This window comes from Haliaeetus leucocephalus, unplaced genomic scaffold (assembly GCF_000737465.1).
Source record: "Haliaeetus leucocephalus isolate CR32 unplaced genomic scaffold, Haliaeetus_leucocephalus-4.0 Scaffold450, whole genome shotgun sequence".
In the NCBI taxonomy this organism is placed as follows: domain Eukaryota; kingdom Metazoa; phylum Chordata; class Aves; order Accipitriformes; family Accipitridae; genus Haliaeetus; species Haliaeetus leucocephalus.
Window position 1 is genome coordinate 5,130,185 of NW_010972886.1, and position 13,980 is coordinate 5,144,164.

The window sequence follows — 13,980 nt, forward strand, 5'->3', positions numbered from 1 at the left end:
CCTCCCCCGCCCTGGCAGGCCGCCGGCGCCCGCCGGGGGAGAGCGCTCCGGCAGCCCGCTCCCTCCCCGCGCCCGGGACCTCTTTGTCCTTCCCCCTGCCGGGTCTTTCCCGGGACGCCCCTCTTGCCCTGCCCCTCTTTCTTTGGCGGCCTCCTCGCCCCCCATCTGCGCACCTCTTGGCCTCTTCCTTGCAGCTTTCGGGTTATTCCCATCGTCCGGCGTTCCTCTCCCCCGACCCCGACCCCGACCCCGGAGGAGCTCTTCCTTTTCGGTCCGCTCCGTGCCAGCCTTCCCGCTAAACTCGTACGTGGGTTTCGTCAAAGGTGTCGGGTTTCCTTCCTTTTTAAGCAGAAAACGCAACAGCCCTTTTCTCTCTCCTTGGGCACTCTCTCCTGCCGGCCCTCCGAGCCCGGACCCGAGGAGGAGAGGGGAGGGATGGCAGAGTCTCTCCCGGCGAGGTGCGGCACCTTTCCCCTCACCCTGCCAACAAGTGGCGGAGCTTGGATGAAGTCCTGGGGCCGCCTGAGCTTCCTCTTTGTAATCCCAGTGGTGGGAGCGCACGATCCCACCAGCTTCCCAGCCTGCTGACCTCCTCGCCTGCTGCGGCGGGGCACAGCCGGTGCTGCTCCCGGCCTTGGTGTTCCTCCTCTCCTCACCGGGAGGTGTTTTGACCCAGATGTTGAGAAGGACTTACAGGGTTAACTACTGGGGCTCCTGGTGCTTCGCCTCGTAAAGCAACCGCAGAGGAGCCCAGCTGTATCGGTGTAATTCTCTAGGTGTGTTTCTGTCATTGTCTAGATACTGCCAGGGCTACGGCTGGGAACAGGAGTGCGGGGCAGAGGCTCCGCTGGTGCTTCCAGTGAAGCATCCCCTCCAAGAGGCACCGGTGGCCGGTGGGGTAGGAGCCGTGAGAGGGGAAGGGTCCCACACCTTCGGTCCCCTCTCAGCGACCTGAGATCCAGTCTGGAGGAGTTGCTCTGGGGCTGGGGGAGCAGGGACAGCTTGTCCCACGGGTGAGGGGAAGGGGAATCGGGCTCGCCAGGACATCTGGTTGCCCCTGGTTGCCTGAATGAGAACTTTTAGAGAGGCGATTTAAGAGCACAGTAACACCCAGTTGTTAGAGTACGGTCTAGGAAAAGCTGTCTGTGTTTTCTTCGTTGTGTTAGAGCTAGTTGATCTTTGAAGCTGCTGCTTAAATTTTGATAGCTTTTACTTTAAGGATATGGATTTTTGTTAACATTTCACCGTAAGAAAACTAAATGCTTAATATGGTCTCCCTACTCTTTGTCAAGATTTTATAAAATCAAAACTTTTCCAGAAAAAGGGATCTTTTATCATAAATATTGCCTTTTTTTCCCCCAATTAGTTTGCTGTATGAACTTTAGGCAAATATTTGTCTTATCTAAGTTCAGACTAATGATTTTCAGAATATTTTTTTCTCCATATTTCAAAATGAAGACCATTTTCCCAAAAGCCTCAGGCTAAATGAAACACTAATGATAAAATAACCCTATTCTGGTCATCAAGCAATGAGCTCTTAGCTCACAGAATGTAAGGCTTTCTGGAGCCTTACACTTCAGAAGATACATGTATTAACCATTAAAAGAAACCCAAACCTTGTGCTTGGTTAGTTCATAGATCCTGTTAGGGTAAAGCAAGCCTTTTAGAAAGGCATCCAAAGCTAGTGTGAAGACATCCAGTGATGGAGAATCCATCGCTTCCCTTGATAGTTTGTGGCAATGGCGAGTCTGTGTTATTCCCGATTTCAGTATTAGTTTGTCTGGGTTCAGGTTCCAGTTATGTATTTTCTCTACTATATTAAAAACTCTACTTCCCCCGCATCCCGCCTCCATAAAGTTATTTATGTGCTGTAATCAAGTCACTCCTCAATTTTCTTTTGCATAAAATAAATAGATTGAGCTTTTTAAGCATCCCACTGCAGAACATTTCCCCCCAACACTCAAAGCACTTTTCTGGCTCTTTTCAGCACCCGTCGCTGGTTTTCAGCATAGTTTTAAAATGGCCCATACAAATTCCATTCTTCTTCTGAAGATTTTATTCACTGGCATCCCATGACAAATACAACTGAGACAGAAGAGAGAAGTCCTGTTACAGAATACCTGATGTTTTTCCTGAAACACTAATTTAGCACATAAACATCTGCTGTGCTAAGTGCTGTGAGTTTTGTTGCACTTTTGAGTAGGTAAGGCACAGAAGAAACACTTCTGTTAAGCTTGGTTGTGACATGAGGTTTTCTCCATCCCCATTCTTTCTTCAGTTCTAGGCAGAAAGGTTTCTTTTTAAACTGGACTGCGGTCTTTTAAAAAGTTGCTCTGTTAAAATATTTCTGTACTTGCACCAGAAACAAAGACGATGAAGAAACAGAATTTGTCCAAAGGCTTTTTCTGGCCAGTCGGCAGGGATTGCTATAAAATGAATAACTTGTTCTAGAATGCTATTTCAATAATATCTAATTCTTCCCTTTACTGGACACACAAATACAGTTAATATTTTAAAAACACATTCCATTTTAAGTGTGTATCATCATCATTTACATTATTTACGGCTGAAAAAGAATTTTTCATAGATAGTACCCTTGAAAGTATGTGGTTTTATGCCTAGCTGCACTCTCTAAAATACGTACACCCTATAATGAAAGAACTTACTTTTCTTTTTGGTTTTAGAAATATGTTTTTATTCCATGGTCATCAGTCGGAAAATGTGCATCGTGGTCTAAACTCTTAGAAGGGTCATTTTTTGGTTTCTTTGAAAGTTTTGAGGTGCTTGTTAGTGGCCTGATTTTCAGAAGGTGTTCTGAAACACCTTTATAGCCTTTCAAGTGGGCATAGAAATCACTAGTCTTTTGGGAGAATTTAGCATTTTTTCCTCCCCTTAAATTCTGTTTCCTCCTTTAAAAATAGAAAGTGTTCTTGGAAGGAAGAGTCCTCTTCTGGGAGCAAACATGTAAGTGTAGTTAGACTACAGCTGTCAGTAAAGGTAAAAGCAGATACTCCTTAGTCTGTGGAATGTCCATGTATCAAGGTAGAGGAAAACTTCCGGATAGTTTTCAGAGAAGAGAGAAAACATTTCCACTGGCATTTATTCTTCATCCTCTCAGAGCAAGTAGATGCTACTCCCACCGTCAGCTGGCAGTGCTTGCCTTGAAAAAATCTGGTGACTCAAAGTTCTGGATAGCCGAGATTGGGTTTTACTTTCTTAGTTTTTAGGTGTATCCTGAACTTGGGTGTAATGAGTTATTTGTTTTGGTTTGCTTTCCGGTGTTTGAACTGTATTTAAGCTAAAAGGTTGTCTGGCATAAGCAAAGACTAAAATGATTTGAAAGTCTGAGGTTTAGTTCTCTCTAAATACATCGAGGTGAAAAGTGTTACAATGTCATGAGGGAAGAAGACCAAACCTTCATGGTGTACCAGAGTAGTTTTTTTGGAGAGCATTCAAATGATCGGAGAATTATGCATTTACTGTCGTAACGTTTCAGAAGTTCAGTATTTGGAATGGGAACCTAGACATATTTTGGGAGGATGTAGAGGACGTAGCATGAATACATATATATATACATGCATAGCTTTCCTGTATTGTCGTGAGGGAGGCACCTCTACCAAGCAGAAGGAGAAAAAGAGGGAGATCATTGAACAAATTATTCTCGCATGTTACTGAGAGCCCTGTGGTGACAGAATGGCAGATTACGTGTGGTTTGGGTGAGCGTGTTTGAGAACAAGTAGAAGATACCAGTGGGGGCTGGTGTTGGAAAGCTGGGAGCTGCCTTTGTCTCTATAGAGAGGGGGTGGCCTTGGAAGGAGAGTTCATACTTAGCAAAATGTTACCTTGAGATATTGTCATGGTCGCTTGCAGCATGTGTTACTCTTTGTAAAAGTTCTTGGGGCAGCCTTAGCTTTTGCGTCTAGTTTTCTTTATTCCCTTTTTTTTTTTCTTTTTTCTTTTTTTTTTTTTAAATGCATCTCTTTTGTGCTTATGAATTGACACAGCATGCATTTTTCATGCTAGACCCATGCCTTTTCCTTGGTCTCCACCCCTGTCTGGAATTGTGCATCCCCACCCACAGCACGTAGCTGCTGAGAGCCCCATTTTGGGGAGAGTAATCCTCCTTGATGAATGCCTATTTTGTGCAAGTTATACAAGAGGGTTGCATTGTTAGAATCTTCTGTTGAACTTGCACAAAAATAGTCCCTACTCCGCGTGAATAGGGACTGTGTGTCACTAAAAAGTGCTTTATTATTCATTACAGCCTTGCTTGTTAACTGTCACCCAAGCTAAAGAATATCTGTTATCAAATGTATCCCATAGAGTTAGCTTAATTGCTCATAGGGAAGTACTTGGAAGAGATTTTAAAGGACAGAAAACAGTGAGCATTCTCTGTACTTAACGATATGCTGCTTTTAAGTGCACTCATGCCAACAGCAACAAAAGAAGTGTTTAGAAAACAACTTGAAAGGCACCAAGAGAGAGATGCAAAGTGAGTGCCACACTGACATATCTCAGTTGGTGCTCTGTTGGAGGTATTTCATGCCTTTGGGCATTGGGGCAAAGTCTCCAGATGACTAATGAGTCCCTCTTGGCTTCGATGTGGGGCATAAAGAGACACTCCAGTGTACATCTCCACTGGCTGGGGGCTTTGTAGTTCCCTTTCAGAGGTACAATAGTTAGGACAAGGAAGCAACAGTTGGTGAACAAAAGATGAGAAGAATTCTGTAGCTCTTGTATTTTGCGGGCTTTGGGGGGCTGTCTTGCAAGGTTTTTTTGTTCTTTATGGTATTTTTTGGGCATTTTTTAGTGTTGCCCTTTGGATTTTGGGAACACCAAGAAAATGAAATTTTCTTACAGCTCCCCAAAAATAAGTACCTGGGGCAGGATGGAAATTTAGCCACCGTGAGTGATGCAAAGGCTTAAAACAATGGGGGAAGGATTTAATTCTTAATATAAATAGAAACAAGTATCTTAGAAATAGGAGAGGGAACGGGCGAGATTTTCTAAGGCACCTACAGAAATTTTGGGAAAAAGTATCACTAATTAGTTGTGCTTGAAAATCCCTTAAGTGTTTTTAAAAATTCCTCATAATTGAAGTAATTAAAGTAATTAAAACAAGAAAACTTGTACTGGTTAAATGTGGCTCCTGTGTAAGGAATGTTCCTTGTGATAAAGTACAGTTCTGAGATTGGATCATACAGTGTCTCCTACTTACAGGTTTTCTTTCCCTTAAAACATATTGCTACATGTTTTGTCTAGTCTGTCTGTGTTAGGACAGCCTTTAATCTAGCTTTATAGCTTGTGATATAGCTGGAATATAACCTCTTAAATCAACATTTATTCTTGATGTAAAGACTCGGATAGGTCCTCGGGACTCTGCTGCAAAGTCAAATTATCCATGCCAATAAGCAATGTCATATTTCAACTTCTAACCACTTGTGCTTCTTACACCTTTGTGTGGTAAGTTAGAGAGCTCTCCACATTTCAGTGTTTTTCATTTGTGCGTGGAGAAGGCAATATTTTTGTATCTCCCAGGAATGCCACAGAAACCAAGGGGTGTTACTGCTGGCTGTAGGCTACTGGGAAGCCGCCCCAGGCAGCATTTAACTAGATACAAGAAATACACTGAAGTGTATTCAATTGACTTACAGTTTGAATGAGGAAAGACATGTCTCTAGGTAAGTAATTGTGTTTCACGTGTAAAAAATTGCACACCCTCTTTTTGCAAAGATAATATATGTACATGTACACACACAGAGATGCATTATCTGTTTCTGTAAATACACAAGTGGAAAATGTATGTCTTTTTTTGTGTATATGTGTATGTCTGCATTTAAAATGCAGACACACCCACAGTTATGTGTTAGAGATAAAAATCTTCTGTCCTTGTCAAAGTTAGTAGTACACCTGACGTAAATAATCCACATTTACTCCAGTGTAATTCAGCCAGTTTAATTGGGCTTGTACCAGGAATTGTGCGCAGCTTCTCGGAACTGCCGGTGTGAGTGAGATCCAGGCTTCCTAGCAAGGACTGAATCACTTCATGCTAATCTTCTGCGTAGGTAAAAAAAAAAAAAAAAAAAAATCAGTACATTAATTACAGACTGCTCATAGGACAGCAACTGAATTTACCTATCCCAGTTACTTTAGGACCTTCTTGCAACTGCTTGATTGCTGTTGCTGTACCCTTTCTGTGGATATCGTTTCATTTGGGGCCAATCCCAAGATTGGATCGGTCAACTAGAATGCTCTCAAGGTGTTTTTATACAGAGCAGTGATGCTTTCAGACTCCTGCTTCATGTTAGTTTTCTGTGGGTGGGCTCTGCTTTTCCCTAAGAGCGTAGTAAGATCTTTGCCTGAAACTCAAGCTGCAGTTTATTTGAGGATGCAAAAAAGTTTGGTTTGCTTATTTGTAAACTCATGCTTTGTTTGCTTCTTGCCAAATACAGTGTAAAACCAGCTTCTTTTTGGTGGTAACATCCAGTGTGTGCTGGAACCATGAGAAGCAGGATTCCATCTAAATTGAATGCAACAATAAAAAAGAGAAATGTTAACCACAGTTATTTTTTTGGAAACCCGGAAAGGCATAGCTTGGTGCTTATTTCAAACAAACGTTTTGGTCAGTTCTTTTGCGTACTGTAGCAATTTTTCCATCCTATTTATACTCAGATAGATCCTCTCCTGCGCCAACTTTCTTCTTGGTTACAGCTTCCCGATTCCTTTGCCAAACTTGTCTTTAGCCCTGGTCTTAGACGTCAGTTTGGGTAGTTTGGGGATGTTCAAAACTGCATGGGTTGGCTACAGACCATAGGTGAAGACTAGCTGCAAGACAGCTTGTTTTTCCCTCATTTCCCATTCCTGGCTTGCCGTTTTACTTGCTCGTAAGTGTTAAATCGCTGCTGAAATGGCAGCGATCTCCCAGTTAGAGAAGGGCAGCATGTATAAATCAGGGCGGCAGAGCTGCTCGCAAGCTGAGCCTGCAAGGCGATTGCTGGACGGGGCCGCAGTTCGCGAGTTATTTTATGCTGCCTGAGGTTGAAAGGTGCTGTATATAATTTAGGATGGGAAATGGATATCATAAACAAAACAATCTGGTACATTGTAAAGATCTGGGGAGGGAGTCCCATAAACACCTGCTCAAATCTGCGATGACAGCTGGTGGTGCTTTTGGGGTTAGGCTTCCTTCTGCAGCTGTGCTTACATTCTCAAAGGAGAAACCAGCCTCTTTTCACATCCTTAAGAAATTATTCTTCCTGACTGCTTGTAGAGCAGCAATCAGAAACCATATATGCCGCAAAACATTTTTTTTAAGAAAGAGAGAGGTCAGTGGGATCTGAAAAACAGTATAACATGATCGGCTTCACATCTGGAAAAGAACATAAAATAACTTGTACTGTCAGGAAGATTTTTCATTTTCCATATGTTGTTTCAACTTCTAGGTAATGTGAGGAAGGAGATACCCAATTATTTGACTGATTGCACAACTTAGTCCAGAGTTTAAAATGCCATTTTATGCAATATTATCAAAGGGAAGACAGAAAATTTAAATGTTTCACATGTAAACAGTTTACGTAAGCAAATTCTGAAATAAAAATAACATATTTGTTATTATGTAGCATGACCAATAACACTTCTGAAACTGTTTTAAACACTTACTGTTTAAATAACCAAAATAACATATTCATTCTAGAAAGTTATAGTAGTCTCACCCTTATCTTTTCTTTCTGTAATGCTTGCACTTCTGTAAAGCTGATGTGAAATTTGAAAACTTTATCTTCATTTAATGCGTGGTCTATACTTCTGTGTGTATAAGAAACTGAAGAATCTGGATGCAAGTGCCGAATCAGACCATAAATCTATGTTGTCAGGTTTGTACTGTGAGTGTTTCAGGAATTCAGTTTTAAGGACTTGATAATTATCGTAGTTCTCTGCTGGGACCCCATGAAATTCAGGGGGACTTGTATCAGTGTAATCTATCCTACAAAAGACGCAGGTTTTCTAGCTAACCGTATGGGCTGAAAAAAACAAATCTGTGTAAAAGAGGTCGCCACATTAGAGCCTTTTCCTACCTGGTAGGAAGGATAAACTGTTCCAATACGAGGCACATTTCAGACCATCTGTGATAGATATCGAAGCACTGTAATTCTGTTGATGAAAACGTCACACCCCTTTCTCTACAGAACTAAATGAGTGAAACTTGTGAATTTAGATGAGTTCTGTGTTACAGCAGTCTGGCCCTGAGAGAGTTTTGAACCATGTTTAGATACCCTCAGTTCAGCTGAAGCCCAGCTGCCTCATGTCCTCTCTCTGGTCTCTGGTGGATCCAGCCTCTGTGCTGTCACTTTTCAAAGGCCTTCAGAGGTACCCAGCTTTCTCCTTTGACCAGACAGAGGGACTTCAGTGGAGTGTAGGCTGTCGAAATGTGGTGGTTTTGATTGCATTTGTACCATGGGAGCAGGACATTATTCTTATTTTTCTACTCTGAAGTGAAGCGTAGGAGATAGATAAAGATACAGACATATATCTATGTAGATATATCTGCAACTAACTTCTTACTTTTCCAAGATGCTCCTGAAAAGGATGTGGCATCACAGTTTGTCAGTGTGTCTTCATTTTTGATAAACTCCTTTTGTTCATTACGTTTTGTACACAAACACATCTTAAAGGTTTTTAAGCTCTGATGAGTAAATTGAGCAAAGTCTGTGTAGTTTGACTTAAAATCTTCTCTTTGAGCAGAAAGAGATCAGTATGTTTCCTTGGAAATGTGGCCTTATTTTGTTTTAAAACTGGTAAACAAACTGTTTTAATGTGAGAGTTGAGCAGTCAAATTCTGAGCTGTTCAGAAATTTTTTGGTTACATTATTTGATTTTATTTTTGTGATGAACGTCTGGATAATTTTCAACAAAGGAAATAAAAACAGTAATAGAGGCAGCTCACTAACTCCTAAATAGCTCCTGGCAAGCATACTCACACTTGATTCCTCTAGGGTAGTCCCCCTGCGCCCAGTGGAGTTGTAGGATCTGAGGAATAAATGGACATCTCTGCTTCCTGGGCACTACATAAATTTGCTTCCCAGGTATTCTCAGCACCCCGATATTCAAGGGCTGTTTCAAGGTGGCGCGTATCAGGCAGAGAAAGTAAGTAGAGACAAGGAATTCATTAATTCACAGAAATTTTCACATGGGAAAGATTAATGTTAGTTGGTCAGATTAGCATCTACCCACAAAATAATTTAAGGTGTGTCACTGAGCGAGGTGTTCTGCATCGACAGCAGGGGTAGGCAGTGAGCGCCTGGGCAGGCAGCACTGCGAGCGCCCGACGCGGCTCTCCCAGCGCGGCTCTTCTCCCGCGGGGAGCAGTGTGGTCCTCTCCTGGGACCTGGGATTTGGGGCCACCTTCCCCAAAGCATTCACCAGCAGCAACAAAATGAGCCCCTGGCAGTGAGCCAGAGCTGTGACCTGTCTTTGACCGTCATCCAGGCGAATGAAATAATTACGCTGACAATCACGTTATCGAGGCACATCTGAGCTAATACCTTAATTACACAACTTCTTTGAGTTATTTTTGCATTTCCCCTGCAGGCTCATGAAAGTCAGGGCTATATCACAAGAGGTTTTTTTGTTACAGCTGTGTCCTCTAGACTTGTTAAGAAAAGGTGAAGTTCACCAGCAAAATATTTGAGTGTGCACACCTAACTGTGCTTCACATTTCTGAGCTTTCCTTCACAGCAGTTTCAGGCAGACTTTCAACCTGTTCACATGAGGAAAAGCTGTTCTTGAATTTGTATTCCTCAATAATTCAATGTGTGGGTGCTTTTCCTAGTACAAGGGTGCCTGCCTCCAATTTAATGTAACATTTCAGCAAGGATATCTCACTTTAATAAAAGCTGACGTTCACAAGGTTACATTTCTTGTCCAGACAAGCCCGTACTATTTTTAAGGTGGAAGTGGAGATTCCATAGAGGAATGTTTTCAGTGCAGAGATGGTATTGCGTATAGACATACACTGCCTCTTCCCAAGCTCTGATGCAGGGTTAAAGTGGAGTGTTTTGATCACATAAAGTGCCCACCTTCAAGCACCATCCCAGAACAGGCCCATTATTCCCGTCTGGAAAAGCAAATCCAAGATTCTTTGTCTAAACAAACATAACTCATCAGTCCCCTTTCTTTCAGCATACAACTTCAGGTCCCAGACACCTCTTGTGCTCTTTTGTGTGATTATTTTTCCATGTGTGTATCCTTTCACGTATGTACTCATTCCTTTGTAGTTGTGAGAAGTGCTGACAGGAGAAGAAGGACTCTTTTCGGTACCTTTCAACATTTTGAGATTTAGATTTATTCCAGAACTGAAAAAAACGCAAACAGTTTCACTAGTTTTGGCAAGTCAGAATGAAATCAGAATATTTCCGTACTGATAAAAAACGGTCAGCTTTTTACCCTTTTCTTCCTTGAAACTGCATCATGACTGAGATAGATAGTTTTATACAAATTTTCATCCAAATTAATATACCTTAATGAAATGTTTGGGCATGCAGTTATTTGTACATCCATAAAAGGCGGACCAGCTTGTGAACTCTGACCGGTGTGCACGTGGTCTCTTGCACACACACAGATTTCTAGGGTGGGGTTAAGCTTAAGATTACAGCTCCTAAATGATCCTTTGGGGAATTACTAAGATATCAGCTACTTTTACCGGTATCAAAATACTTGGACATAACATCTTACAACTTTTCAGCTTGGTAACCTCCACTTTAACAAAAGGGGAAAGCTAGAAATCTCTCTAAAAGTGAATGGAGGTCCAAATAGCTACAGAAGTACACATCTTCCAGGAACAGCCGGCGCTGCACTATTTTGCCAAGGACACCGCACAATTAATGGTGTCTGCCTGTAGCCTGTTGGGCGTAAGAAATATATCTATTAGTTAGAAGCCCCTCTCCCCATCCCAAACCGGGCAGAAACAGCCTAAAACCCCAAGGAGGGCGCCCAGAGGAGGTGCGTCTGAGGCGGTGGCCAGCCCTTTCCAGGTGGCCAGGGTGGGAGGAGAGGGAGGGCTGGCTCCCAGCTGCGTGGGGCTGCAGGAATTTGGGGTGAGGAGGTTAATGACTCGGCATCGCTGCAGCCGCTCCTCCATTGTACCGCGCCTCTGCTGAACCCCAGGCGGGGAGCGGCTTTCTTACAAACTGCTCCACCCCCCCAAAACCCCAGCCTAACCCCAGCCCAGCACCTTTTGTATGAACTGAGCGCTTTTCGTGCTAGTTAAGCCACAGGGCTTCTGGTTCCGGTCGATGTTCGTTCAAGAGGTTTGCTTTTTGTGGGGAAGAGAAAAACAAAGAAGAAGTCGGGAAAAGAGGGAAGGACAATAGTGTTGATGTGAATATTAAGTGGAGTTCGTTCTCTCTGTAATTTCTCCCCAAGTTCACAACATCCCAGTTAAGATAAATTAGGCTTCTTGGCTGTCGGGTACAGCATTTATTCCTGCAGTTACGTACAAGCAGTGTGTTGTTAAAGTTGCTCAAGACATTCTTTAAGCTGCTTATCAAGGAGACTTGCTTTCTTGGAGACTTCTAATAAAAAGAGTTCAGTGCTGCCTCAAATTTATCATTTGATACAAAACTCTGGTGCTTCAGCATTTTACATAAAGATGTGTTTTAAGGGGCTTCAGACTTGGGCATAAAGTTTCATTTTTAATTTAATATTAGATTTTAACAACGGGCCACCTTTTCTTTTCAACAGGATTATTTTACGGATGAAAACAGAGTACTAAAAAAGGACCCTCAACAGGATTACCATCTGGAATATGCCATGGAAAACAGTACCCATACAATATTGGCTTTTAGCAGAGAACTGCACACTTGTGATGCAAATGACAAGAGCATAACGGTAAGAGGCTCTGTCTATATGTAAAGAGATGAAGTAATTAATATAGGCCAAATGCATACGTGGTTACGAAGCTGGTTATTAAAACCTCATCTTAGTAAAAGGACAGAATTAGAGGAATTCACTTTCCAAAACATGTTTGGTCAACTTAAGTTAACCAGGTAAAATATTTGTGCTAGTTTTATTAGGCTCCTCTATTTTAATTTCAGCTTTCTTTGTCCTTCTACTTTAATGCATTATGTTCTCTAATTTCTAACACACCAAGTGAACACAGGATTGAAGCAGGTACTTCTGGGCCATAAAGTCCCATATCCCACAGTTGCCAGCTTGAGAAACACTTTTTAGGTCTGACACTAACTTGTAATTCAACTTAAAGATAGACTTTTTAAAAAGTTTGGAGCAGATAGATATATTCAAAGCATATATTTGTTTTATTTCTTTATTCAAAATTGAGGAGTTGAAGTGTTTTATCATAAAACTTTTTCCATGGTAACGTATTTTTAATGGTAAACTCTTGTGTTGCCCTAAGGACTGCTGTACTGTTTCCTAAGCATAATTTTAAATTATATGAAGTTGATGTCTTCTGTATTGGAAATGACAGATAGGTTAGAGAGATTTGCAAGGCTTTCTACGCTTTGGGTTGTTTACTACTCATTTTGTAAGCATTGCTACAGTAGTTCAAAATTATTTTCATTGTCTATGTTTTCACAATATACACAATAATAACAACATGAGGAGCTGAAAGATGCAGGAAGCAAACCACAGCTGTATAAACCGCCAGATTTTCAGGCAGTCAATGGATCTATGGTTTTCGCACCTGCTCCAAATTCTCAGTATAATTTAACATTCTGGGACACTTCAGGATTTATTAGAGTACGTTGTCTCAAGGGTGATTATTGCAATCTGAGAATGGTTTACAGAGAATTGATCTGTGCTGTGGCTGTAGATTGATTTTTAAGATGTAAATCTGTTCTGTAATTGAATGTCTATCTTCCCTAGCATGTAAGGATAGCAGTTCACAGAAGTATTCATATCTTTACAGAGCTGAGCCTGGAAAAGGTTTTGGGGGGAAACCTTCTGAATGCTGGCCAAATAAGTGATATGTCTAGAAGAAAAATTTTCATGCATTTCGTTGGTTACCTCTTTATGGCTCTGTTCTGCTATTTGCAGATATGATTTAAATTCACGACTTTAGTGAAGGAATCCATCAGAGACAGATTCAACTTCTGCATATCTCCAATGAACCCTAAGAGTATAAAACATTATTAATTTTATAGGCAAAATTGTGTCAGTAGGTGACTGCTCCTCTGGTATACATTGTCATTTTTCAAATACAGCAACACCTACATCATATCTATAATAGGATTTATGTGAACTATGTAAGGAAGATATTATTCCTATTCCTTATGGACTTTTTGGTTTGTGGTTTGTTTTGGTTTTTGTTTTAGGAGAGCACGGTGCGAGTAATATGGGCCTACCACCACAAAGACATGGGAGAAGCAGGTCAAAATTACCATGGGTCTAATCGTGGTACAAAGAGTCTACGTTTACTGAATCCTGAGAAAGAAGAAGTCTTATCTGCCTCTTTGCCATACTTTGACTTGACAAACAAAGACGTAAGTTACTCCGGGTTTTGGGTTTATGTGGAGTTGGGGATAAGGTGGCAGCCAAAGCTTTGGGCTTCCGCAGCAAGGTAATGTGACTTTTATAATATGGTGTTCTTGCCCTTTTTATTAAGACAGGTGCCTGTACCAGATAAAGATACAACATATTGGTGCCAAATGTTTAAGATTCCTGTACAACATGAAAAGCATCATGTGACGAAGGTGAGTGATTCAGACTGAGCAAATTTAGAGGAGCTCAGATAACGATTATGCTTCAAATCAGTTCTTGCACTTTTGAAATTTGTTTCACTGCTTACTGGAATGAAAGCAAGACCTCTTGTCTGTCTTCACAAACATGGGTCAAGTGTATGTGTATGTGTGCCCAGGACCCGATTCTGGTATGCCCTGACAACCGGCATGTACGGTGACAGAGCTCCTTCCTTTCTCTTGCCCTATGTCCTCTCTCCCTTAAGAAGATGAGGTTGAAAATTGTTTC

The 13,980-nt window shown here is 41.7% G+C and overlaps 1 protein-coding gene across 1 annotated transcript in view; it reads left to right on the top strand.

Moving 5' to 3' along the window:
- MOXD1 (monooxygenase, DBH-like 1) overlaps positions 1–13,980 on the top strand; it is a 57,692-nt gene that overhangs the window by 7,256 nt on the left and 36,456 nt on the right. The window contains exons 5-9 of the mRNA XM_010575038.1: positions 195–303; positions 799–898; positions 11,734–11,883; positions 13,329–13,496; positions 13,623–13,706. Coding sequence (XP_010573340.1) covers positions 195–303; positions 799–898; positions 11,734–11,883; positions 13,329–13,496; positions 13,623–13,706 — 611 coding nt within the window. The remainder of the gene's footprint in view (positions 1–194; positions 304–798; positions 899–11,733; positions 11,884–13,328; positions 13,497–13,622; positions 13,707–13,980) is intronic.